We start from the raw sequence: 27,766 nt of genomic DNA on the forward strand, positions 1-27,766 counted from the left end.
CGGTTTTATGTATGTCTTCGGGTCTCATAGCTATTTGATAGTAGCCAGACGTTAAGTCCAAAGTAGACATGTATCTTGTAGATTTGATCTTTCTAATAATTTCCTCTATAACCGGCAAAGGGTAAACTGGGAATTTAGTAATACTATTTAGTTTTCTGTAATCGACAGCAAACCTCTAAGCCCTTTTATCCGAAGGAGGAAACTCGTTCTTTTTCCTACATAGTACGACTGGACTCGCGTACTCACTATTTATGGGCGTTATTATTTTATTCTTTAACATCTCCTGAATATGTTCTTCGATGATTACGTCTTTTTGTTTGTCATAACGATAAGGTTTAGTCCTACAAGGTTTTTCGGCATTTAATTGTATCTGATGCGTAACTATTTGGCAGCTACCAGGCTTTTCTGAAAACAAGTTAGAAAAATTACTTACCACTTGCTGGATGGCTTGACTTTCATGGTCATTCAGATGGCTAAGGTCCACTTGCGGTTTCTCCACAGGTTCCACCACCCTCTGGTCCATCTCCAGCACCACGGAACTGTCTTGAAAATTCAGCTTGGCCCTCGCGGCCCTTAAAAACTCCATACCTAAAATAAGAGGATTTTGCAGATTCTTCACTACAAAAATTAATACTTTGAGGCTTTCCTCTTTTACCTGTATGTTTAATGATAATTTCCCGATGCAGTGACAGGTTTTTCCTTGCGCCGCTATAATTTCCGTATTTTTGGTTTTAAATAATCGTACCCTATAAAAATTCTTTTTGAAGAATGTTTCGCTCATAAAATTTCCTTCTGCTCCTGTATCGATGAGGGCTTCTACTGGTACATCGCCAACCAGGACTTGTATAATTGGTAGATGTGAGTTTTTTACGATGACCGTATTTAAATGTCTTTTTGAGGGTTTTTTATAAACTTCCGGGGTCTGGACCCTCGCTTTCACAGGCCCCTCTACTCGTTTAAAGGTTTTCTTTCAAGTTCTGCCTTCTGGGTACGCGGATGTTTGTTTTCGAATTTTCTTTTTGGGCCTTGACCTTCGAGGTTCGATGAGTTAGCTTGATAGCTCTTTCCCCCATAAGAGCGGTTTGCATTTCTGGTTTGCTCATTTGAAGATTTCCCTCGGGCACTTTGAAAATACTATGCCCCTCTAGCTTTTTCCGCTATTCTGCGATTTTGAAACTTCACCGCCAATTCGAAGAGTTCCTGCAATGTGCTTGGGTTTCTAATTTCGAAGTAGTCTTGAACAGCGGGTAACAATCTTGGTAAGATTATTTCAATAATCTCCGCGTCGGGTTTCTTCCCATACAGCATATCCGTCGCTTAATTTTTCGTAGAATAAAGTCCGTCAACTCTTCTATATCCCGTTGATAGAAACTATATAGTTCGGCTTCCAGCCTTGCTCGATCTTTCACTATGGGTAAGGCCTTTACTAACGATTTTTTGAAATTTTCAAATGTATATGTCTGGCTTCCAAATTCCCCTAATAAAAATTTGCCTATATTCTTCCACCATAGCGCGGCCTGTCCTCTTAGTGCAGATGTGGCGATGGCAACTTTTTGTCTTTCAGGCACAGGGTAGAGCTGAAAGTGATTTTCTAGGCCTTCTAGAAATATCGCCGCCGAATTTTTTCCATCGAAATTGACGTTTGGCTTGATTGACGCTCTCAAAGTCTGGACCAGGTATCCAAATCCTTCCAATTGCCTTGCCATTTCTTGGTGTTGTCCCGCGGCTTACATCCGATTTTCGGCCATTTCAGTTCGATAAGTGTTCGGGCGCCAATGTAGAGTTGCGCGCCTCCAACTTGCACGCAACCCAGAGGTGACTGTTGAAACTGAAAAATAGACAGAGTCTTGCTAAGGGTTTAAGTCCCTTTTTATTCAACTTAAGAAGTTACAATTGCGTGCTCTTGACGCTCACAAACTACGCCGACCCGGCGGTAAAATAAAAATAAGAACCTGAAAAGAAATAATAACAAGACTCTAACTACGAGGCTCTCTAAAAGTAACTAACCTCACCGCGTTTTACAATACCGCTGCTAATTCAGCAAACTTTGAATATCACGTTGAACAATTAACAATTCTCCGAGGCAAGCACACAGGCCGAAACGCGGGGTTCTTCAATTTCTGTCTAACTACCTCCGCGCTCGTGAAGTACGAACAGCACACCTCGAACTCGTTTCCTTTCTATTTAACTCGGAATACTTCCGCTGATAATTTGAATCTTTGCGCGTTCTACTAAAATTTACATAATCTGGCATTGGCAGTTCCAGGGGAAAGTAAGGCTTGACAGGAAAGATAGTTTAAACTTAAAATAAATGTTAGTTAAAATAAATATAAACCCTACAAGCTTTAAAAATTATTAAATAAATTTTGTGAAGTCGGGAAAAAACAAATAAGCAATTAAATTCATAAACAATAAAATTTGTATATGCAATCGTGCCCTTTATTGTCTATTTCAGGCACTATTACTACCCCAAAATGTGAAAAATAAAAATAATATTTACAGAAAATTAAAAATGTAAAATTTGCAATGCCATAGAATGTTTACTTCAGATTTGCGAAAACCATTAAAAGAAACGAAAAAAGAAACAAAAGAAAAGAAAAACTTATAAAACATTTTAGCTAATAAAAACACTATACAATTTTCTTCTGAAATATCAAAAAAATTGTTATTTGTCATATAAATCTCATACAGCTCTGAGTTACTGTCTTTAAATGTGCAGTCATACTAAAGATAACAGGGTATATTTTATCCAATGGTTAAAGTTTTACTGGTCAAATATGGTTACTAATTTTTATTAGATCATAACACAGTAATTACTACACTTCCACAAAATTGCCACTTACTGTACTCATGTTTGTCGCCATTCTTAAATGCATTCGAAATATTTTCTGGAAGACCTGGTGTGATCTTCCATTAAACGTCACTTTCCGAATAAAACTCTTCTCTTTACTCAGCTGTATATGAAGTGTTAGGTTGTGGAAAACCCAACTTTATTACGAGCTTTCCACTGATAATTTACTTTTCATAAATGAATACATAAAACAACGAGTCTGAACAAATACATTGTTTTAATAGGGGGATCAAGCTAGATCTTTTTCGTCTGAAACGTAGTAACACGCTGATGTTTTTGTCAAAAGTAAGAAAAACATAAGCGTGTTACAATGCATCGCTTATGTTTTTGTTACTTTGTTACTTTTGACAAAAAGATAAATTAATAAAACAAAAAGCGTAAGTAAGCACATTACTTAAACTTTTTGTTACTTTTTAAAACTTTTAAACATTACTTTGATAAAAAACATTACTTTGATAAAAATTAAGTGCAAATCATTTTCTTCAAACACTTAATAATGCATCTGTGTTTATTTATTATTAAATGGATAATTTCCTTCAGCAAGTAAATGATTAAATGCAGTTGCCAGTTTTATTTTTGTTTGTTTGTTTGTTCTCATTTTAAGTACGATTACATTTAATTTTTAATATCATCTGTGAAATACATTATACAGTCAAAAGTCGTTAATTCGGATACCCATAATCCGGAATGATCTATAATCCGGACCTCAAAGCTAAAAACTTTCTGCGCATGCGCCGCGTTGGCACATGCGCACAGGCGTTTTACGCGTGCGCGTAAGACCTTGACTACTGCGCATATGCGTGTGCGCAAGTGCAGAATACGTTTTCGCCTGCGCGTTTAATGTATAACGGACGGTGTAAGCTAAAATTATCTAATTATCTATTTCAGTTAATGTTAATGATTGCGTTGTTCCTTAATCTTCGAATTGGATCCCGCTTATTATTTTTTGCAGACTGTAAGAGCAATTTTATAAAAGTAAACTTGAACTTTCGATTATGTCAAATAGAATTTCCGATGCTGGAACTTCCAAAGGATCTACAAAACGAAAGTATGTTTCGATGTCCAACAAACAAAAAGTGAATTGCTGCAAAAAATGGATAAAGACATGAAGAATGTGACAGAGAGGTTAGTGAAAACGAAAAAATTTCGATTGACAAGTTAGTCGGTATTCTCGGCACAGCAATTAACAGGACTTGAACAGCGGAACTTTGTAACTGAACAAGAAATTATGTCTGTTTATAGAATTAAAGAGAAAGTATTATCACATAAAACGAAGTAACTTAAACAACTAACATTCAAAGAAATGTTTAATAAAGTAAACAAATAAATATTAAGCTTTTTTTTTTTTTTTTTTTTGTAAATTTTGATACCCTTTAGATCATAATTGTTCTTTATTTCAAAAATTACGGTTTCACATTTTTAATTTTAGAATTTCTGCATGCCATCTTACGAGATTTAAACTGATGATCTATAATCCGGAAAAATCGATAATCCGGAATCGCCGAACTCCCGACCAGTCCGGATTAACGACTTTTGACTGTATAACAAGTAAATCATCAATAATATAACAATTTTAATATTCGATTATTGTGCTTATTCTAAAAGTTAAACACTTTAGCTGTCTCTTAATACAGGATGTCCAGCAAAGAAGCCCCTGACTTCAAAATTTCAAATCTCGAAAACAAAGATCGATATAGAAATACAATAAGCGGTATATTTATAGTGAAAGCTGTAAGAATATTTCGAAATAATATTTTCAAAAGCTGCCAGAAGATAGCGCTGTAATCGTAATATCTATTGCAGCGCTCCGAAAGACGATCAGTCCACCCTCCACCTACAAGCTCTCCTCCTGGACTCAATGTTAGGCATTCATTCTACTAGTAGCTCTTACAGAAGCACTATTACTTTATGAAAGCCAGAAAACAACTTACACAATGCAAGGTAGGCGCGGCATGTATTTGGAGCTTTGAGCTGGAGATCAGTCTACCGCTGAAACGTGAATGGAGGTATAGCGTATCGAAAGAAAAGGTTGAAATCATGTATTCCATTGAACAACGTGTGTTTCTGGTACTGGAATATCACAGGTTAGAACAAGGCGTCGTTTTCAACCACGATTTAATTTTCCCAAAGAGCCAGATATGAAAACCCTTCGAAAGCTCTTTTCATAATTCTAAAGGACAGGCCACGTGGCCAATGATCTGGTAGGCACTATTGGTCGCAGTCAAACTATAATTACTTTTGAAAATGTCGCCACTGTTTCTGGAATACCCAAATTCAAAGGAATCCGTCCAAAGAATTGCACAGACTTGCTTGATAAAATATTGAAAAATAGCCTATATTTGTTTCCATTCAAAATCTAAAGTCACCAGGCCACATTAGTACGAGCTGTGAGACAAAGGGCTAACTTTGGGAATCAGATTCTCACCACGATTAATAATGAAGGATTTAATGTTGGCTGTATCTGCTTCACAAATGAAGCATACTTACACCTGAATGGATTCGTAAATATCTATTGGCAGCTTTTAAAACTAATATTTCGAAACTTCTGTATAACAGTTTTACAGCTTTCACAATAAATAAACCGCTTGTTGTATTCCTCTATCGATCTTTGTTCTCGAGATTTTTAATTTGGAAATCAGAGACTCCCATTTGCTGAACCCACTGCATGTTACTACTTTCTAATGTTATTTTTATATTCTTTAGTTCAAGACATTTGATTAGTGGATTAAGGTAAAGCATATGAGGGAGAAATGTCTTCATGAAAGACTATTCCCTCTAGCATACGCACAAATACCATGAAATAGTATGGGGCTATTTTTACTTAATTAACTCTTATCCTACTTCATCACTTGCAGGAGATAAAATATTCACGAAAGCAAAATTATCAGTTTCCTAGACAAATTATCCTTTAATGGTCTTCGATTTTACAATTATTTCTAAGCAAGGCTACAAACTACTAGTCGGATACTAGCTGAAACTAGCTGAAATCTTAACTTACCATCTAAGCTAACTTCTTGAAATTTTGAAGTCCTCCTCGAACAGTGGCTTTCACTACTAGCTGGCGTAATGCGCGTCACAGCCAAACGTTCATCAAACATTAATATGGTCGGTTAAAAACTCTTTACGTAATTTTATACCAAAGTGCTATCTTGTCAAGTCATATACAAGTCCTATCTTATCCGGCGGTTTAGCATGTTACAGCGTCTTATTAATTTTCTTGCTTACATGTATTGCAAGTATATCATGAACAGTTATCAAATACGATGAATATGTAGTAAGCAGAAATCTCACCTTTCTTACAGATCATCCTTGGTGTCCTCTCAACAAAAATATTTTCATCTCCATGTTGCTCGGAATTTCCGAGTACCATTCCTGTTTAGTTTGTCTACTCTAGAGACAAGTGAGAAATGATTGCAGCAAGATGGCGTGTTGATGAATGGATGCTCATAGTATGCGCACTGAAAATCTAGAATTTCTATCATTCCCTGCTCGCGCCGTATACACAAAATACCGAACTCACTACCGAAACTACCTTAGGTTGTTCTTCTTCCACTTGAAGAAATGCGATTCTAAGCATTTGCACCTTAAACTATTTATTCATCTCGAAATAAATTACATTGCTGTAACTTGAGATTTAAATGCTTTTGCAATTTTTATGAACACAATTACATACGACTTCTATGTAGTAAAAACAATATTTCGATAACATGTATTGCAATATATCGTACGTATGATGAATTGTCACCCGTATTCTAATACTACAAAATCTGAAAAATGAAGTTAAATAATTCAACCAAACATGCCTAAACTTATTAACTACATACAATAATTCATAATTTTAACAAAATAATTTACAATAGTAATTCGAAGTTAAACATTCATAAGAAACACAAGATGATATGATATTTTTACCAAATCTTCTTAGCTATAAAAAATGAAAATACTATAGTCTCATTTCAAACGTTTATAATGTACGTAAAAATTTACTAATTTCTTATGCAGATATTTTATAAATTTTAATAACCATTAGGCAAAAGAGCAGCCTTAATTCGACGCAGATTTTAAATCAAACTCTGTTGATTTCAACGAAAATCAAAGGCGTCTCTCTTCATTTGATTTTAGTTAAAAAATCAGAGTTTCAAGTATTTCCTAAAATTTAAGACAAATATAAATAATTATACAGCTCAAATATATTTAAAAAAATTAAATAACTGACTATTCTGAATCCACCAAACAGCCACCATTTCGAAAAACTAAAAGCGGCAGAACAGTGATCTAAGCCTAAGAAATTAAATAAAAATGACAAAATGGAAGGTACCAGTAAGAAGATTAAAAAATTGTTTTCAGAAGTTGAATTTTTAGAAACATACTTGAAAATCCGGCCGATGTTATAATTTTTAGAAACATAAATATCACGCATGAAGTTTGGAGAGTTTCGAATCCAATTTGCTGCTTTTGTCCAAAACGCTGTAATCGATTATTGGCAGACGTGTTAAAACATGTCAGTCAGGATGCTTGGAATTCAAAGAAATCACAATATTTCCATCAATCTCTATCTGGTACCCATTAACTACTTTTAAAGCGGTGGACTCAAAATAATAAAAGGCGAGAAATATTGCCCAGACGGAAGCGGGAAATATGAAGAAATAATAACGCAGATAAAAGGGGGGATTTTTCTCATAAACGCCAAAGAATAAAATGTAGGCAATATATCTCTCTCCAAGAGTCTGCTAATCTGGATGACGTCATATATGACGTAGAATCGGCACGAGTCAAACTAAAGAAGCAATTCAGCAAAATGAAGCGGCATGGAATAATGAGATACCTCAAATTGGGAGGTTCAAGATAGATAGGAAAGAAATTTCTCTCCCCTCTCTCAAAATCACACTGCAGATCGATTTTTTTTTTCACGTGAAGCAGTTATACTTGCTGCAAAAAAATTCAATCCTTAGTTTGAAATATTCAGGGATAAGCAAGGAAAAAACTGAAATTTTATGTATTTTCTAATCGAACAAAATGGCTTGTTAGTAAGAATCCATATCAAATGTAACAAAATGTGAAACAATTTTGAAACTTTTACAGAAATATGAAAATAATTATTTACGCTAGACATAAAAAAGAAGAGTTTAACGTGCTAAAAACTCAGTTTAAATCACACAGCATACTTTCAGTTACTACAATCAGTATCGTAGTTTAAATATATGAAAACGCATTTACTCGCATTTTACAGTCATTTACATCGGGTTTTGACAAAAGTTTTCCGCCAACGCAAATATCGTCTGCGCAAACAATTAGCATTGGCGTCTTTAATCATATTTTGTCAAACTATTTTGACATTTCAAAGAAAGAGACTTGCTTTAGAACACTGTGTTGTGAGATTTGTAAAAAAATATCATTATCATATGTACAAGGTGTCTGAAATGGAACTATCACGCTACCAAATTAGAAACATCATTTACTTCCAGTTCTGTCGCAAAAAGTCAGCTACAGAATGTCACCAAATCATATGTATAACTTTAGTTACTAATGTTATACCATATAACATTGTGAAGGTTTGGTACCGGAAGTTCAAAATTAAGGACTATGACATTCAAGAAGCAGAGTGCTCTCTGGCCAGCCTACGGATGTTAACTAGGCCCGTCTGCGAGAATTTGCGGAAAAAGATCAGTATGCAACCATTTGAGAGCTTGCTAAGGAGTTATACATTAGTGACATGCCTATGAGAGCGTTATGCATCGCATAAACGTGACGTACACATTAAGTCGCTAGGTGCCGCATAAGCTGACTCAGGCAGATGCGGACAGACGTGTTCGAGCCTCACTAATCTGCTCGAATACCAACGAAGGACAAAATTCTGGACCGGATCATCACTTGTGATGAAACGTGGATTTACTTCAACAAGATAGACCGAAAAGGGTGTTGGTCTGCGCCCGGTGAGCTCGTCAGCAATCCTCGACAGTAAGGTGTTGTACAGCGAGATGCTAGTCGTTCTGACGCTACTATGAAGGAAAAACTTCGAACTGATTTCCAGCTTTAAAAGGTAATGTTCCATCACGTAATGCAAGACACCTGTGTCTGCATTCACCGGCTGGACTCTGTACGGACTTGAATGGGATCTTTTGCCACACCATATAGCCTCGACATCGCTCCTTTGGAATTCTACCTTTTTTCACACCTGCAGCTATATCTTGCTAGTGCTCTCTACTATTCTGCACAGGACGTCCGAAATGAGGTAGATATGTTTTTGGACTGGCGGCCATTAAGTTTCTGGGCTGAACGCTTTGAAAAACTATAAAAACGTTGGCAGAAAATCTAGATTTGGATGGCGATTACTACCCTCACTAAAGGTAGTGCTTTCATGTTTTTATATTTTTAAACTTTATTAAGAACGTGTTTTGGCGGAAAACTTTCGTTTAAAACAGATATATGCTAATCAATCGTGTTGATATTAATTCACCACGTAGTCAAAATAAAAAATGACACAAACAACCAATATTACAATCAAATACACTTTTCAGTTATATTATCATTTAAAAATTGAATATGTTATTTGTTTATACCGAGGGGACACTAAACAGAAACTTCGTAAATGACCATTGAAAAGAAATTAATCTAGGAAAAGCTAGAAACAAATCTTGTAAACGAGCACTCAAACGAAATAAAGTGGAAAAGCTAAATTCTTTAGAAAATAAATCTAAGACACTGTTCTGAAGACAGGATATCAGGTACAGATTAAGGTAAAGCAGCTAACTTGACCATCCATGTAAGCTTATTAAGTATCGCCGGGCCTCGCTAAGTACTAGCTTTCCTCTTCAATTAGAATTTCGAAGGAAAATGCCCGGGAGGAGAGAATCGTAGGTTTCCCACCCCTCTTCCTACAACAACCCTCTCCATAGGATGTTGGCTCAGAGTGTATTGCACAGACATGACACGCTTATAAACATCCACGCCGTATCCGAATCGTGGATGAAACCATTCAGTACGAACCCAAACCATTGAGTACGGAACCCAAACCATTCAGTACGGAAGTTAGCGTCATTATCCACCATCCCATCCGAACAACGAGACACATAGCAGCAGTTTTTTGACATTTGAATCACGAAGTCTTAAAATTTTCAGATTTGATCACCAGACATTCGATTAAATTGATAATCACTTCACCTTGTAGAGTCAATAGGTTATTTTTGAAGTAGGAATCACCAAAAATGTGCAACGCCTTCTCCGGGACTCGAACCTGGACCTCTCGAATATCCACCGATTGTGCTACTGTTACACCACGAAGGCATGCATTATATTTCTTCATGAACACATTATATTTCTTCATGTACACATTGTTATTTTGTATATCTTGTCGTGTACGTTGAATAAATTTCAGGTGGCATTATGTATTTTGAAGGGGTGCTATAGATAGTGGTGGACGTGGTGCTATACTAATTAACCGTTTGATAAGGGGATAGTGCCCACGTCCTCCGCTCTCTCTCTCTCTTCATGTACACATTTTTACAGCGATGTTTTTAAAGGTTCTTATAACATTTTCTTTATTTTAAAACAACATTACGTTTTCCAGGTTTCAAAATTTTACATGTATCAAATTTTCATTCATGTTTTTAAAATTTTACATCGATTTTAATCAATCTTTTTTATTGGATTAAAGACCTAATAAGACTTACAACATTCGATTCCCGAGTTTTACACCTTTTATTCCTGCACAAGTCTGAAATTAATTTTTAAAGCAAGTTTGAGTTAGAATCTGTGCCAGAAATATAATGAAAAACCTTTTTAAGACAATTATCTACTCTCCAGTGGATTTTGATCTTCTGTGCAGGTGGTTGCTTTGCAAAACATGACTACTGATTATGCTCTGATTGTTTAACTGTGCTCATAAAAATGCCAGTAATTTTCCGAGATGGTCGTCCTTGAGAAGTAATCGCTATGAAAAGATTGAACCCATAAACTATAATATAATTCAAACTGCACTTAAAAAAATTAAATAAGTGGTATTGCTAGTAGCAACATATATATTTAACATAGTGAAAAAATTAATAATTTTGGCAAAAGTTGCAAACAGAACGTGGGTACTAAAAGTTGCTTTCTTAAAAGAAGACAATATATATATATATATATATATATATGTCATAATAAAATCACAAGAAAAAGACGGAGCACTGTTGATGTAGTTATCCTATATTGAAGAGGAAGTAATCTGATTGCGTCGTAAGCTAATGTGTTGACTTCGTAAATAAAACTTGGCAGTAGAAGCGATTTTAATTCCATTTTTATTTCCAATTGATATTTGTGGCCACAATCACTTTGGCACTCTAGTTATGCCTATTCAAGAATATTACATTTTTGATATAATTGAGAAGGAAAGCAAGCCAGCGAAATTACATCTTAGCAGAGTAGAGGGCAAAAGCTGAAGTGCTTAGTTATGAAAGATGGAAGCACGCGAAGAGAAAAGTTTTGGTTTACAATTCGGTGATTGGTTGTTAAGAGGCATCTGGTATTAACGGTTACGTAAGATCGCATGATTAATTTGAATGACGCAATGCAGATAAGTTATTACGATTTTAGAATAGAGAGGAAGAATTAATGTTTATAGTTATATTATAATTCTGATTCATACCTTTTTGTCTTACATATATATATATAAAATTTAAAAAAAAAAAAAAAAAAAGATCTTAAAGCTTTCAGATTTTATATTACGCCCAAACGGGCGTTTTTTAACGTTTTGTGTGTTACCTTTATTTATCAAACATCATAAAATTCAGTTCAACAGCAATATCACAAAATAATTTAAAAACGGCATATCTTTAGAATTTCCGATACACAGTCTCGCGCACTGGAGATAAAAATGTTTTTCCCCCGTTACAATGTTGCCATCGTTCGCTTTGAAATCGTTGAATTTATGAATAAAAAATTCGTTAAAAGTTTTACAAAATATGAAATGGATAATAAAGCAAATTCCAAATTTGGGTTTCCAGATGCCCATTATTCGAGTGGAGGACTACGTTATTCAAAATTTGGTGTCTCTAGGTACCGTTATTGACCGCCCGGTGGGGAAGTGGCTAGCGTGTCGCGCAGCTGCACCACAGGTCCGGGGTTCGATACTCGTGCCGGGCAAGGTTGACTCATCCTTTCTTCCATTGAGTGGACCGATAAAATGAGTACCAAGTTCGCTTGAGGACTAAACACCGGGAGGTCTTGCGACAAGATGGCCACTTGCCCAAGGCATATGCTGATACACTCCGTTGCCCAAGGTGAAGAAAGCAGATTCCGAGGCACTGCAAGCGGTGGCTCATTAGGGCTGTTGCGCCATTTAGTTTAGGTACCGTCATTTTTTCACAGTGCGAGACACATACATACCATGCAGATTCTTCATTATTTAATTTCCTTAGATATAATAAACGGGTGTGCCAACAATTTGAAGAAAAGTGAAACGCCATTTATAGTGAACCAATGCAAAATGCCAAAACGAAATCAATAGCCCTTCTGCGCAAATTGCCCCTTTGGGCTAATAAAAAAATACTTGTCATGAACTTTTCCGAGATACATGTAGTCTTGCCTTCAGATAATAAACACGGCGATTACAAATTAAAATTTTATATTACCTTAATAATGAGCATGATGAAAACAACGGCGTTAAATTTACGAACACTTCAAATTAATTACTTTCTTTTTGGTCCCAATTAATTTAAAAAAGACACCCTTCTAGATCTAGTATATAATTTTGTTACTTTTTTTGCTTTCGGAAATCAACTAAAGAAGAAAATATTATATTCATTGTGAAATTAGTCATACATAAAAAATAACTCACCCTCGTGAAAACAGATTCTCGGGAACAGTCTCTGACTTCGTCCATGATGTTGAATCCTATGGTCATCTTTATCAAAGTCTACTCAGAAGAATCTTGAACATTTGCCCTCGTTCAGTTCAAGCAGAGAAGAGGCGTGATCCATTAATGCTACAGATTCAAGTTCTTTTATTTGTCACGTACTTGCAAAATTTAATACTGTCTATGATTTTAAACGTACACTTTAGATAAATTAAAATCATTTCTACAAATTCTTAATCATTGCATAAATATCTATGTTTATTAAAAGTAATTTAAAAGTAAATTTCGTTCTATTTATAAATAAATTAATAATAAAAGAATTCAAATATTTTTTATTATAATCATAAAAATGTCTTTGAAGCAGGATAATCTATATTCGATGCTGGATTGGTAATGGCCGCCTCGAGTTAAACTTCCAAATTCATCTGGACTTCGTCATCACCGCAGTGCCATCTATAAAAGAAAAAATACTAGTGTTAACCATACTTAAACCACCACAAACAATTCTAACAACACACTGTTTATATGTAGAGTTTTCTGAATAATAAATATTCTTAGGAACAGAAAAGTGCAAGACTTAAATTTAGCCTCATTACCCAATTTATTACATTTAAAATAGAAGCTATGTGCAGTTTAAGAGATGGTAGATCTTACTATGCTAAGAATAAAATTAATTTGCTTTTGATGAGCTGTCACTTGCTGTCACTTCAGACGCATCTGGCCGCATTTTGTAATCAAATAAAACGGAATACAAAGATTGAATGTATCTTATTGGATGTATCTTATTCACAACGACTATTATTTAATTTATTCATCTGTAACTTTTAATGTTAATAATAGGTATAATCAGGTCTTAAACTTAAAAATCGATGCTTTATTCTTGTAAGATTCTAACTGAATTTGTCAAAAATCAAAGAAATGCGAGTATTAAGATAATAAAATACCGATTCATTGTAACCCTTCAGGTTATTCTCAACTCAATAAAAGAATGTATACTTGAATTCTCTTAATACACAGGTGCTATTAAACGAATAATATTCCAGGCTAATTGTACCTTGTGTCATTTTCTCGATATAAAGAGCGATAATATGCCACGAACATTAAGCCGAATATCAGCGCGTAATAAGTTTCACGAAAGTGAAGGGTTGACGATTAAATAAAATTATAAAATGAAAGCGCTACGAGATTTTCAACTAAAATGGTAGCAGCATTAATACGCCATACATGAATAACTGCGAAACAAACGCAAAATAAAACGTAAACAACAACATGCATGTTTGAAACATCCATAGTTTCAAAGATGCAGCGTCACAACAGCACTAGAAGCTCACTGGTCCATTTGAAACCCCTCCTTCAGTGGCGATACTGATGTACACTTGTTAATTATGCCGACGGCATTTCCATTTTACTTTTAAAATGCAATAAGCTTGTATTTCAAAGCTTTAAATAAATTAAAGAAAATAAAGAATCATTTAATTTTAAACTAACGAGTTTTGTTTAGTTACTTATCTTTTCTTTGTTCAGTTACTTATTTTTTCTGTCTTTCCTTATTTCCATTTTCTGACAGAATGATATTTCAGTTTCCCATGATATGCAAAGCAGGGTTTAAAGATACTATTTAAGCTGGTGTCTGAGTTACTTCAGACAAAGCGTGTTCAGCCGTTCGGCCATGTTGTTTCGCTGACTAAATCTTGCTGTTTTACGGCCGCGCATATGAATTGCCGATTTGTGTGCGTTGGTGGTAGAGCTAGAGCCAACTCGCGTTATTTATCTCTCAGCAGCTTCAGCTGATTATCTAACTTAGTTTAAATTTTATATTTTCATTTCGCGTTGCAGCCAAAAGTATTGGCTCAGTTTTGTAACCACCATATGTGCCAACTTATAAATTCCTTCCTGAGTTGAATAAAAGGGTCCTTTACGTCTTATCCTTAATAGCCAATAATTCCTTCACTGTTCAAATAAAGATGTAACCAGCAAGGTAAAGTTAATTCAGTTAGAATCTTGCAAGAATAAAGCATCGATTTGCCTTTTACCTGATCTGTTCTTGCACCTATTGAAGAGCTTAGAGCAGTGGTATTCAAACTATGGGTCAAGATCCCAATTTATAGAACGGTCTCAAGGTGAATAAAAATTCGAAAAAACTTAATTGATTACATATAACTAAAGGACGAGTTTTGATTGGGGACGTGAAATTGTTCCTTTTTGGGTTGTTTGCATTTTTATGGGGTAGCAGAGCCATAATGTTTGAATACTATTGGCTTAAAGGGAGGATTCACTTTGCCAATATTTGTCTAAAAAATGTCATTTCATTTTGTCAATACCTACCATAATTCTTCAAAGTCTATTCGATTTGGGAAGAACTGATTTTTAAAACCAATAACCTTGCTTTTAATTGTTTGAAAAACATTATTTGTTATCTTAAATAACAGAAGGATAAAGACCCACATAGCACAAAAACATCCTTGGGATATCCTGAGGATGTTGCTCGCGGGATATGCGCACATCCTCAGGACATCCCGGAATATCCCGCGAACCTACTAAACACCTCCTCCCGAGTGCTTAATGTTACATCCCAGTACATCCTCACGACATCCTAACTAAGTCCCATCGACAGCGTACGGGATGTTATTAGGATATGAACTCCCACTTACTACATCCTCAGGACATCCCGGGATATCCCACTAACCTCCCAAACACATCCCATTATATCCTAAGAACATCCTATCTATGTCCCATCGACAGCGTATGGGATGTTATTAGGATTTAAAGTCCTACTTACTACATCCTCAGGACATCCCGTAATATCCCAGTTTCCTCCTAAACTCATCCTCCTGAGTGCTTAATGTCACATCCCAGTATACCCTTAGGACATCCTGTCTAGGTCCCACCGACAGCGTATGGGATGTTATCAGGATTTGAAATACTAGTTACAATATCCCTTTAACCTTTTAAATACATTCTCTCAACTGCTTAATGTTACATCCCAGTATATCCCCAGGAATCTTCTTTATATTCCAGTGAAAGTGTGTGAATGTGCTGGTGCTGTGATAACCTAAAACCTGCTTATTTTCGACAGATAGTCTCAGGTGCTCCCTCTGTGGTTACTATGGAAAAATAAGAAATGTTAAGAATATTTATACAATTTATTTTTAATAATTTGAATTTCAACTTATTTAATAATTTGTGAATATATCTAAAACTGAGCAAGTGACTTGAATTATTAATACAAAATATTATAAGAGAAAATTTTGCTTTAAAATACTAAAAATCTTTCGGTCATTTTTAACCATTCAATAGCCCAAAACTGAATTCTTCAATATATTCATAATTAAATTATTCTACAAATTCAGTTCTGACTTCAGTTAATTTGTAATTCAATAATAAAATTAAGCATTTAATTACCTTTAAGCAGTGGACCAGACGTGTGTAAGTTTTGAAATTCTGAACTTAAGTCGGTTACGCTGATTGAATCATTATTGATGGCTACAATATGATCGAACCGTTCATGAGTTCCTCTTGCTATTTGCTGTAATGGAGCGGAAGTTTTTCAAATCAATTTTTTTATAGAAGATGTATAGCTTTAAATGCACTGTAATTATCTAACGGCCCAAACATTTTTACATCTTCGCAAATATGCAGTAGGCTGTGAACATTATGAGAAATATACTGTTTTCCATAATAAAGCCCAAAATTTACTACGAAGAGATTTAATAGAAAACTGTGCGTATTCATCAATTGCCGTTTGATTCTGTATTTTGCATAAGAGTCTAATCGAAATACGAAGTAGTAAAAAATGATCATACAGCTTTTTGTTAAAATTAAAAAAAAAAAAAAAAATAAGCGGGCTAGGGTACAGTAAAAATTGACGGTATTCTGTAGCTTTCCAGTGTTTCAATTCCTTGGTTTTTCTTGCAAATTCAATTGGTACATAAGTCAAAACTGGTCAATTTTTTAAAAAATTAGTTCAACATTTTTATGTGGCAATCTTTCTTGTAAGATACCGCCTCCGCCTATCCTAATAGTAATCATTTTTCGTACTACTCCTAAGCACACAAGGCGCATAAAGTCTAAAGGAATATTTATTAGTCCAATATTTGGAATATTCCTTAAAATGGGATAATCGTTGTGGTAATCGTCATCAGTTAGTTCTTCTTGAGACATAAAAATTCATATTTCGAATCACAGTTTGAAATGGAACTTAAAAAGAATATTTGCTAGCGCGAAAATTCGGCACAGGCTTTTTTCATAATTAAATGCTATTTCATCTTCTGACGAATCCGATAAGATACGTTGATTTATTCTCCTATAAATCCGTCTTTTAGATATCTGAGATATTTTTTTTAGTTCTGATCATTTTTGTATTTTAAAGGAAAAATTTTAAAACTTACTTTTCGCACTTTCTCAATGTAACGTTTGTTTGAGAAGTCAGTTCTTAACTGGAACAGAATTTGGAATGACGGCAATTCTTCAGCAGAATAGCTGAATTCTAGAAATCAGAAAAGTAAGTACGTGTACTTTTCCACTTTGTGCGGTTCTTCAATGGTGTATCACTATTGCGGAGCAATTAACACCGCTGGTGGCATTCTGCGTCCTTTGTCGTTTGTGTTTCTCTTGTAGGGGATACAAAGAAGGGAAAGTCTGCCCCATAAATCTGCCACGTTAAGAAAAGAGAAATCTTCTTGGGGCATCGGCTACAGAAAAAGTGCTTAGAAGCGTTACATTCTGAGCAGAGCTCGGTTTCTCAAAAGCAAAGAAAAGTTGCGCCGCGGTTTTAAGAAAATTGATAGTAATGGAAACAAAGATTTAAGATTTTCCACTTCAATTGTTATTTATAGTATAAAATAAAGTAATAAAATTGCTGAGTTTAAAGAATGCGTTTAATTTAAAAATTAAATCTTTTTTATTTAAAGTTTGAACATCTATTTAATCCGTTATCTAATTTTGAGTTTTCATAACACCACTTGACATTGTGTTATTTCCTTTGAAGAAACATGTTTACTGCATTTTCTGGATGTTACAAATAAATTAATAAAGTAGTAATTATTGTTAAATTATGAGGAGTTGCCGGCATACCGTATAAGATTGGAGAGTGCTGGATATATTTTTTACGCGCTTTGTTTAGCAAAGACCGGATATTTGTATGGTTAAAGAGCTCTCTGAGGTAGCAAAGTGAGGTTTGAGGAGGGTAAGAACTTAATGTTATTTCTTCCCATTCTTAAACCTCATTTTCCTATTACAGAGAGGTAAAAAATAAGTTACTTCTTACCTCAGTCGCTTTGAAAGACTAATTCTCATTAGAACTTGCCAGAAAATGAATGAAAAAACTGCAATGAATTTTTTAGCCCAATAAAATTATTCTTCTACTTGTAAATTCAAATTAAAGCAAAATAAACATCGTACAGACTAGTTTTTAACTGCGTCTGTAAACTAAAATTTCTTGGGTTAAATAAAATTCTTGTTACTTATTACTGCACAGCAATAAACATTATTCATTACTAATATAATAGTGTAAGAGATCAAAAAGTACTTTTTTATTTTGCAGTTTCAAAGTATAGTTATTTCTATGTCAAGAACTAGCTAATGGGACCATTTTTGGTGCTAAATCCTTTCAGTAATAAGTTTTGCTCTAAAATCTTCGATGACTTTAATAGAATACTTTTATAACTTGATTAAATAAGTGAATGGTTCAGCCATGCCTTAATACTCCACACTGCTCCATATTTCCAAGCAACTTAATGTGACATTATTTCTAATTAGTGCCACAGAGACGAGAAAGTGGTTAGTGACCGATTGCCGTACCGAAGGCCCAAGTTCGAATGCCGGAGAAGAGATGGATGTAAATTGTCTGCACCCTCATAGGAGGTAATGACGGCCCATCTATTACCCTCTAATAAAGTGATCACCGCTTCCGGCTTAAGTAATGGCCTTTGCCTCTAACGGCTAGTACCGGTCATTGGATTTTTTTTTTTAAATTTATTAGCCTGATTTAAGGATCTGTGGCAAAACACTAGAGGGCAGTCTAACAAAGGAAAGGAATGTCTTTACTAACGACTTTGCGTTTTTAAGAGAGATTGGCTCGTCTATATGCTATACATGAAAAATGGCAAAAATATGAAAAATCTCATGCAGCCTCTTCGTTCCCCAGGATCTGAACCCTGTCGAACTACCAGAGTTTAGCGGTTTCATTCTCTGCAGCCTGAAGGATTATTTACTTAAAGCATATTACATCATGCCCATCTGTTCATAGGATAAATGTTTTCGTGAAAGATTTTCTGAGCGAACCTATAACGTAAATAATATTTGGGTTCAAAGATATTAGCAAAATATCTAAAATAATGTTTACAAAATATATTATGTAGCAATTAGAACTTAATCTTAAATACATTTTCAATATGAAACTCAAAACGGCTGAAAATACCTGCCTATAATTTGTAAGAAAACGCTCTGATCACTAGGCACTGTGAAACAACAACAGATATTTGAAAATATTATTACTTACAGCCAACATATACAAGACAAAAACAAGTGTAAGCATAACAATTAAATTTTCATATGCAGAATAGTAATCGATAGAGTAAAATTTCGATTCTTATAATATGACTTGAGTGTGGTACAAGGTTACTTTACTTTAATATTTTCAGATATCAGCTTCCATAAAAAGTAAGTACTGAAGATATCTGAAAAACAACATCCTCAGGAGATCTTCATATATCCCGGGACATTACGACTTGAACAGGACATCCTTAAGATGTTGATTTACGATGTCCTCAGGATATCTAAAGATCAACATCCTGAGGAGATCTTCATATATCCCGGGACATTGAGACTTAAATAGGATATCCTCAGGATGTTGACTTAAGAAGTCCTCAGGATATCTGAGAATGAACATCCTCAGTATATTCCAACTTTTTCCTGGGACATTGCGACTTAAATGGGATATCCTGAGGATGTCTTGTGTTATGGGGGGAATGAAAGACGATTAAGATTCAGGGATATGTTCATATTTACTTCCCTGTACGCATTAAAAATTAAGTATTGTAATCGCAAAAAAATTCGGATATTTATTTTATTTCAACGAAAATATCCATTTTGATCGCTATCGAATGCAATTTAACGATGTTTTTGAGTGACATCTGTACGTAAGTACAGAATAAAGAACTCTTTTCCCTAAAAGAATTATAAAACTGATATAAAATGGATTCTTTTCCTGGCCGTCTGTAGGTAGGTTCGTGTGTATGTATCTCGCATAACTCAAAAACGAGTAGCCTCAGAAAGTTGAAATTTTGTATATAAGACTACTATAACATGTAGATGTGCAACTCCTAATGTGGTTGTAATCGGCCGCACCAAAAGTATATAAATATATGTATATATGTAATAATAAAATCACAAGAAAAAGGAAAAGACAGAACACTGTAGATGCGTGATTAGATCCATATTGAAGAAGAATTTTGATTGCGTAGTATTTAAAGAACTTGGCAGTCGAGGCAGTTTTAATTCCATTTTAATTTCCAATTGATATTTGTGGCCACAATCACTTGGCCCTCTAGTCGTGCCTTTCCACAGAAGATTTACATTTTTGCTATTGTTGGGATAGAAAGCAAACCAGCGAAATTACATCTTAGCACAGTAGAGAGCAAAAGCTGAAGTGCGTAGTTATGAAAGCTGGAAGCACGCGAAGAGAAAAGTTTTGGTTTACAATTCGGTGATTGGTTGTTAAGAGGCATCTGGTATTAACGGTTACATAAGATCGCATGATTAATTTGAATGACGCAATGCAGATAAGTTATTACGATTTTAGAATAGAGAGGAAGAATTAATGTTTATAGTTATATTATAATTCTGATTCATACATTTTTATCTTACATATTTCCCCCCTTCAAAAAGAAAAAGGTGTAGCGACAGAGAAGCCTTTTGAAAGAGAAAGAGTTAAAGCACTAGCAAATGTAAAAAAAAAAACATAAATCATAAAATTTTTTGTCCTGTAAAGTATAATTTATAAATATCAATTTTTTAAAATAAATTATTAATTTTTAGAGTCCTATTGAATTTTTCAGCATTTCAGTCCAAAAGTCTTTTTGTTTGAGAATTCACATAATCATAATTCTTCGGGGAAGGTTCTTGTTATTACAGAATATCACAAAATAAACTTTTACACAATCATTACTTATAGTTAAATGTAATGCACATAAATATTTATGATACTTATTTCTATACTGATAAATTATAATTTAACATCATAAATAATAGGAATAATATTTTCAGAATTTATGGTTTCACCGTTATCATCTTTCATTTACAATTCCTGATTTTACCATACTGGAAGCCTCGCAATACTTCTAAACAAACATATCCATCAATAGGGCTGTCCTCTTGAGCTAACCAGTGTGTTCTATGCACTGGTGGCCCAGGGTGCCTAGACAGTTACTTGAAAAGGCCTCCGTTCCTTCCATTAAGGTAACTGGCCTTTGAGAACTGCACTAATACATTCCATAATAAAAAAATATAATAATAATAATAATATAACAAAATTACATGCATTCATAAAATGAGAGCCTGCAACATTATCTTGCATGAAGAGGGTAAAAGGAACAAGTGTACAGAGGTAATTACAGGCCTCTGTTGAAGGAACCAGTACACCCTCATCATACTATACTTAACACACAATAACCCACAAATTTTAACATGCATTTACCATAATTTCATATTACTTATCTGTACTAATTTCACTTATTTTTAACATCTTTATTTTTAGAATAATTATAAAATTTGTATTCAAAATTCTCAACAAAATTTCAAAAACATAAAAACTTATCTTTATATCCTTCCCTATGAATAATTTAAATAGCTTAAAATTAATTACTTAATTTGCTCACACATAATTATGAAAAATTAGAAAAATTAATGAACAAGAATTTCAGATTTTCTCAAAACAAGTTGCAGAAATTTTAACCAATGGTGAAATGAAAACTATAGAATCCGCAGCACATTAAATTATTTAGTTCCTGAGCTAGATTCACACGAATGTAATAATTTTTGAGCTGTTGAAAAAGCGGAAGTGCATATAATTTTCTGTCGCACATACTTGCAAACACCAACTCAGATCGACCTTGAACTCGCTGTAATGCTGAATTCCTAAACGGTAATTCACTGATGATTTAAAGCACTTTTTTTTTCTAAATATTGTAGAGATCGGCGAAGCAAATTCAATATTCCTTTTTACTATCATTCGAACTTCTCAATTTATCGAGATATTACTTTCAATCTGTAAACACTACGCGTGATTATTTATTGAAGCACTTGCAAAACACCACAGCAGAAGAATGATCTGTTATTTTTTAAACACTGAAAAAACAAACTTTATGATTCACTTCTTTCACATTATCTTGGATTTATCCCAAAGGATGATTTGAAAAGCCGAATTAAATTTTCCATTGAGGTTTCAGGCTGCAGGAAACTATCCTTACCGGCTTAATTGTAATAATAAAATCACAAGAAAAAGGAAAAGACAGAACACTGTAGATGCGTGATTAGATCCATATTGAAGAAGAATTTTGATTGCGTAGTATTTAAAGAACTTGGCAGTCGAGGCAGTTTTAATTCCATTTTTATTTCCAGTTGATATTTGTGGCCACAATAACTTGGCACTCTAGTCGTGCCTTTCCACAGAAGATTTACATTTTTGATATTTTTGAGATAGAAAGCAAGCCAGCGAAATTACAGCTTAGCACAGCACAGAGCAAAAGCTGAAGTGCGTAGTTATGAAAGCTGGAAGCACGCGAAGAGAAAAGTTTTGGTTTACAATTCGGTGATTGGTTGTTAAGAGGCATCTGGTATTAACGGTTACATAAGATCGCATGATTAATTTGAATGACGCAATGCAGATAAGTTATTACGATTTTAGAATAGAGAGGAAGAATTAATGTTTATAGTTATATTATAATTCTGATTCATACATTTTTATCTTACATATATATATCCACTCTGTTACTCAGCTTAGTGATCTCAGTTTCTTTATTCTTAAATATTTGTAAATTGTGCCTTTTTTGCTTTAAAAATGATTGAATTATGTTGTTCTTATCCTCCGGTTAGGTTTTTATGCCTTTTGCTTGTTATGGTTGTATAATTATCAACTAGAAGTTGTTTAAGTGCGGCTGCGCCTAATTTTTTTACCATAGCAGCCATATTTGTTTACATTCGAAAACTAGCAGAAAAGTTGTTTGTTGTCATCTAGAGAAACTAAGCTTCGCAAAAGCAAAGTTCTTTTATTATTGCGAATTAAATTCTGCTTAATACATTCTAGAATTATCATTTAAGTTATTAAATTATCCCATTTATTGACTCAGCATAGCGTCCACATCAAATTTAGTCAGTTTTTACGCCTTTAGTGTCTTTTTGGCGAGTGAGATCAAAAGTTTCAGTTTTGTGCACCGAAAAATTTCTTGCCGGCAGGCCGAATTGATTGTTTTTGCGTAGAAACTGTAATTTTGATTGTAATTTTTTTTAAAAACGTTTTAACTGTATTTAGTGTTTTTTATTTTTCTATATCTTTCAATTTTTAATATAGATATTTTGAGTTTTTACGTATTTTTGCATTGTCGCGAAGTGAGAACTGAGTTAATCTAATGAGAAATATATCTCTAATAGAATTCGAGGAAACAAGTTTAAATGAAAGGCAGGATAAAATGCGTATAATTTAATATTCCGTACAAGGAAGTCATGTTGTGTGTACATGGCTTCCTTGTTCAGATTTTTTTTCATTAAAAAAAACTATACATTATAGCCTCGTTTATCCAAACATCAATTATCTGAATGATTGTGAACATAACGGAAACCGAACATAATGAAAACATAGCGTAAATAAACGGAAAGTGAAACATGTTCAGATAGATGCCGGGGAATATATCGAAACAAATCTGTAGAGATCAATATACAGATGTGATGCTTGAAAGTTTCTGATATTTTATGTCTTTTCCTAGAACTCCGTAAGTTAATCTACAAATATTTAAGCCTTCGCAATGATCACTATCTGTGTTGTTATCCTACCGAAATTTCATCTTCTTTTTCTATCGTTCTTATTCCGTTTACTGCCTTTATCTGCAGAGAATAACGCAGAAAAATTAACACGACAGGCATATTAACATCTAAGAATAGAGTTACCAGATATCGGGGATTGGTCTGAACAATCATGGATTCATAACTATATCCGGAGCAGTTTTCTGGACAGAAAAATGTTAGAGATATTAAAATGAGTAGTCATAAATGTTGAAGAAGACATTAAGTTACAAAAGATCCATGAAACATTCGAATGCTCAGCAGAGGCACGTATTTTCGGGTACAATCCAGTAATTGTTCAAGATGATGGTGACTATTTCGCTAACCGGTTTTCGTATAATCTAATTTCCCCAATAAATTTACTTCAGAATGAGATCAAACTAATTTTCAATATTTTGTTGATATAGCTGCTCGTACTTTAATTTCATCTAATTTCGTCTTTTTTTTTTTTTTTTTTTATTTTGTTTAACATTTTATTTATTTTATAAGAGTTGTAATACCGAAGCTAACTATTCATAAAATGTTCATTATCTTTCCTAAAGTACGATAATCCAAAATGGTACGTCATATTCAAATTTTTCAAAAGAAAATTTATTTTCTGGCTTTATTTACAGGTCTCTTCCAGGTGCTTCTCACAAGAAATCTGTCGTCTTTGATGACAACCAGTTATTCCGGGTCGTTTTCACTTTCCCTTTAGTATTCCTATCTTTCTTGAATAATCTCACCCCTTTTTGCATTTGAGCAGTCACGGCACAATTCACTGGCGATGAGTTTACGGCAACTCTCAGGTTTCTTACAATTCAGAACCGGTTGACTGTCCATATTTCACAGTCGCGAGTGACTCGATTTTTTTTTTTTTTTTTTTCTTTTAATTTTAAACTATGTACCGAATCAATACCGAATCAAAAAATTCTTCTGTTTCACAAAAGTAAGCATATTTTCTTAATGTAGAAAATCGTTCAATTATAATTTCGCATAATTAATACTTTTATATTTTTTATAATTTTTGTTTTAAAAATGCGAGAAGAGTTTGTATTGTTGCGCGCACAAAATTCAAAATTTTGTAACATATTTCTTTTTTTTTTAGTTGTTCAAATTTTTAAATTACAAATGTCAAATAATATAAAAAAACCGAGCGATTTTCGAAAATTCGCTAAAAAATCGGGAATACTAAACATTTGGTATAAACACCATTTAAAAGATTTTTTCTGCTCTTTCTCATAGTGCAAAAAAAATTTTTTTTTTTTTTTTTTTTTTTTTTTTTTTTTTGAGTTTTTAGTGTGTTCGTCAAAAAGATAAGTACGAAAAATCGTTTAAACATGAAATTTCAAAAAAATCTAATGCGAATTTTGAAAATCTATCTTCACCACATTGCAATGACATCCACAATTAGTGTATGCAAAAATTCTGAACTCGATATACCTTATTAGGAAGTAGGTTAAAAATTTGATAAACTTACGACCATAGTGATAAACACCGTGAGTGAGCTAAATAAAGGCTTGAATATAATAATAAAAACACAGCTTACGTTGAATTTTGACATAGTCACTCGACAAGTCACCAGCCATAGTAAATTCAAATTGAGCTTTACTGTGTACTCTGAGCAATAACGGTAATCTACGATATTTTTCGTGTGTTATGGAGAATTTGCCTTATCTTTATAATCTTCTTTGAGCTTATTTATAGACATTTATTCTGGTAGCTGCTTTTATTTTTTGCAATTAGTTCTCTGTTTCTTCCCGCTCATTTATCGTAATTATAGAATAAAACTTCAAGAACCCGTTGATCAAAATTATCTAATTTGTAAACTTTTTATTCCATTCCTTTTATTTTCAATTATTTTTATTCTACGGTCTCTAAACTTCTATCATTGGGCATTCCTATATAACAATACCCGTCTTTTAATAACGGTAATTTTAAACTTACGCAGTCATCTACTGATAATAGAATCATCTATAGTGGAGTATTTCTACTCATTCTCACATTCGTTACCCTTCATTAGCATGAATCAACCACTTTCCTGGAACAATGCCAGTTCTTACAACCAAATGCAAAGATTCTTGGAAATTTTGGAACAGAAGGTTTATTTGGTTAACATTTAAATTATAAAAATACATTTATATACTGCTTTATAACTCGTAGATTTTAAATCAATGTGCGTAATTTTTAATTATTATTATTTTTAGGAAATTTCAAGCGACACTTTTTGAAAGGCAGTAGTTACCATAGTAGCCATCTTTTCTATTGAACGTCTTACTCACTCGTCTGAGTGGTTTTCAAGACTAACCGTTTCTGAAGTTCCCTTGTAACTCAGTAGATGGCAATCATGAAATATAAACCAGTAGTTGATGCAGAAATCCGTCTTCAAGAAAATAAGCATCAGCCATCGAAGACAACATCACGACAATGTGCGCTCTGGCAGCACCAAGAAAAAGCCTGTAAGAACAGTGTGAGAATGCGGCACATGCAAAATTGCCGTCTGCTTGAAAAAGAAAAACTGTTTCCATGAGTACTATAGAGACTGATTTGTAGGGGATGTGTTCTGTGGGCGGTGGTCACTGATACTAACCACCAGAAGTGGTCATTTTCTTCCACGTGTCTAGGAAAAAATATGTGTAATTGTCACAAATAATTTCATTGTAACATCTGATATAGTAAATAAAACAAGAGTTTTGCTGAAAAACTTAATTACTTTTTCCTGCCTCTCAAAGAGTTAAGATAATTAACGAATGATTCATTTGTTAAAATTTATTTGCGTGCATACGTATTTTCTTAAAGAGATATCAGTTACTATGCATACCAGAAACAGTGTATAGAAAAGCCTGCTATACTATTTGAAGTCAATTAAATAAGATTAAAAAATTCAGATAATTTCACAAACTTGGCATTGCGCACCACATTGGCTTTGCCCATGTGCACATCGATCTATTTTTACTTAGAAAACATTAGAGAATTGCACAAACTCGGCATTGCACACTACATTAGCTTTGCCCATGTGCACATCGATCTATTTTCACTTCAAAAAAATCCCAGAATTGCACAAACTCGGCATTGCGCACCACATTGGCTTTGCCCATGTGTACATCGATCTATTTTCACTTAAAAAAACATCCCAGAATTGCACAAACTCGGCATCGCGCACAACGTCGGCATTTCGCACCACATTGGCTTTCCCCATGTGCACATCGATCTATTTTCACTTAAAAAAACATCCCAGAATTACACAAACTCGGCATCGCGCACAAGCTCGGCATTGCGCACCACATTGGCTTTGCACAGGTGCACATCGATCTATTTTCACTTAAAAAAACATCCCAGAATTGCACAAACTCGGCATCGCGCACAACCTCGGCATTGCGCACCACATTGGCTTTGCCCATGTGCACATCGATCTATTTTCACTTAAAAAACATTCCAGAATTGCACAAACTCGGCATTGCACACTACATCGGCTTTGCCCATGTGCTCATCGATCTATTTTCACTTAAAAAACATCCCAGAATTGCACAAACTCGGCATCCCACACAACCTCGGCATTGCGCACCACATTGACTTTGCCCATGTGCACATTGATCTATTTTCACTTAAAAAAACATCCCAGAATTGCACAAACTCGGCATTGCACACTACATTGGCTTTGCCCATGTGCTCATCGATCTATTTTCACTTAAAAAAAAATCCCAGAATTGCGCAAACTGGGCATCGCGCACCACATTGGCTTTGCCCATGTGCACATCGATCTATTTTCACTTAAAAAACATCCCAGAATTGCACAAACTCGGCATCGCGCAAAACCTCGGCATTGCGCACTACACTGGCTTTGCCCATGTGCACATCGATCTATTTTCACTTAAAAAACATCCCAGAATTACAAAAACTCGGCATCGCACACAAGCTCGGCATTGCGGACCACATTGGCTTTGCCCATGTGCACATCGATCTATTTTCACTTAAAAAAAATCCCAGAATTGCACAAAATCGGCATCGCACACAACCTCGGCATTGCGCACCACATTGGCTTTGCCGAT

General features: G+C 34.3%; 1 protein-coding gene across 2 annotated transcripts in view; it reads right to left on the reverse strand.

The window, feature by feature from the left end:
- Window positions 1-27,766, reverse strand: part of LOC118203883 (regulator of G protein signaling 6-like) — a 208,202-nt gene that overhangs the window by 151,740 nt on the left and 28,696 nt on the right. For both annotated transcript variants that reach the window (XM_085813717.1, XM_085813716.1), the window contains exon 2: window positions 12,666-13,136. In XM_085813717.1, the coding sequence (XP_085669843.1) occupies window positions 12,666-12,731 (66 nt within the window). In that variant the 5' untranslated portion in view covers window positions 12,732-13,136. The remainder of the gene's footprint in view (window positions 1-12,665; window positions 13,137-27,766) is intronic.

This window comes from Stegodyphus dumicola, chromosome 3 (genome assembly GCF_044657685.1).
Source record: "Stegodyphus dumicola isolate Sdum_Otavi_A_Nest chromosome 3, ASM4465768v1".
Taxonomy (NCBI): domain Eukaryota; kingdom Metazoa; phylum Arthropoda; class Arachnida; order Araneae; family Eresidae; genus Stegodyphus; species Stegodyphus dumicola.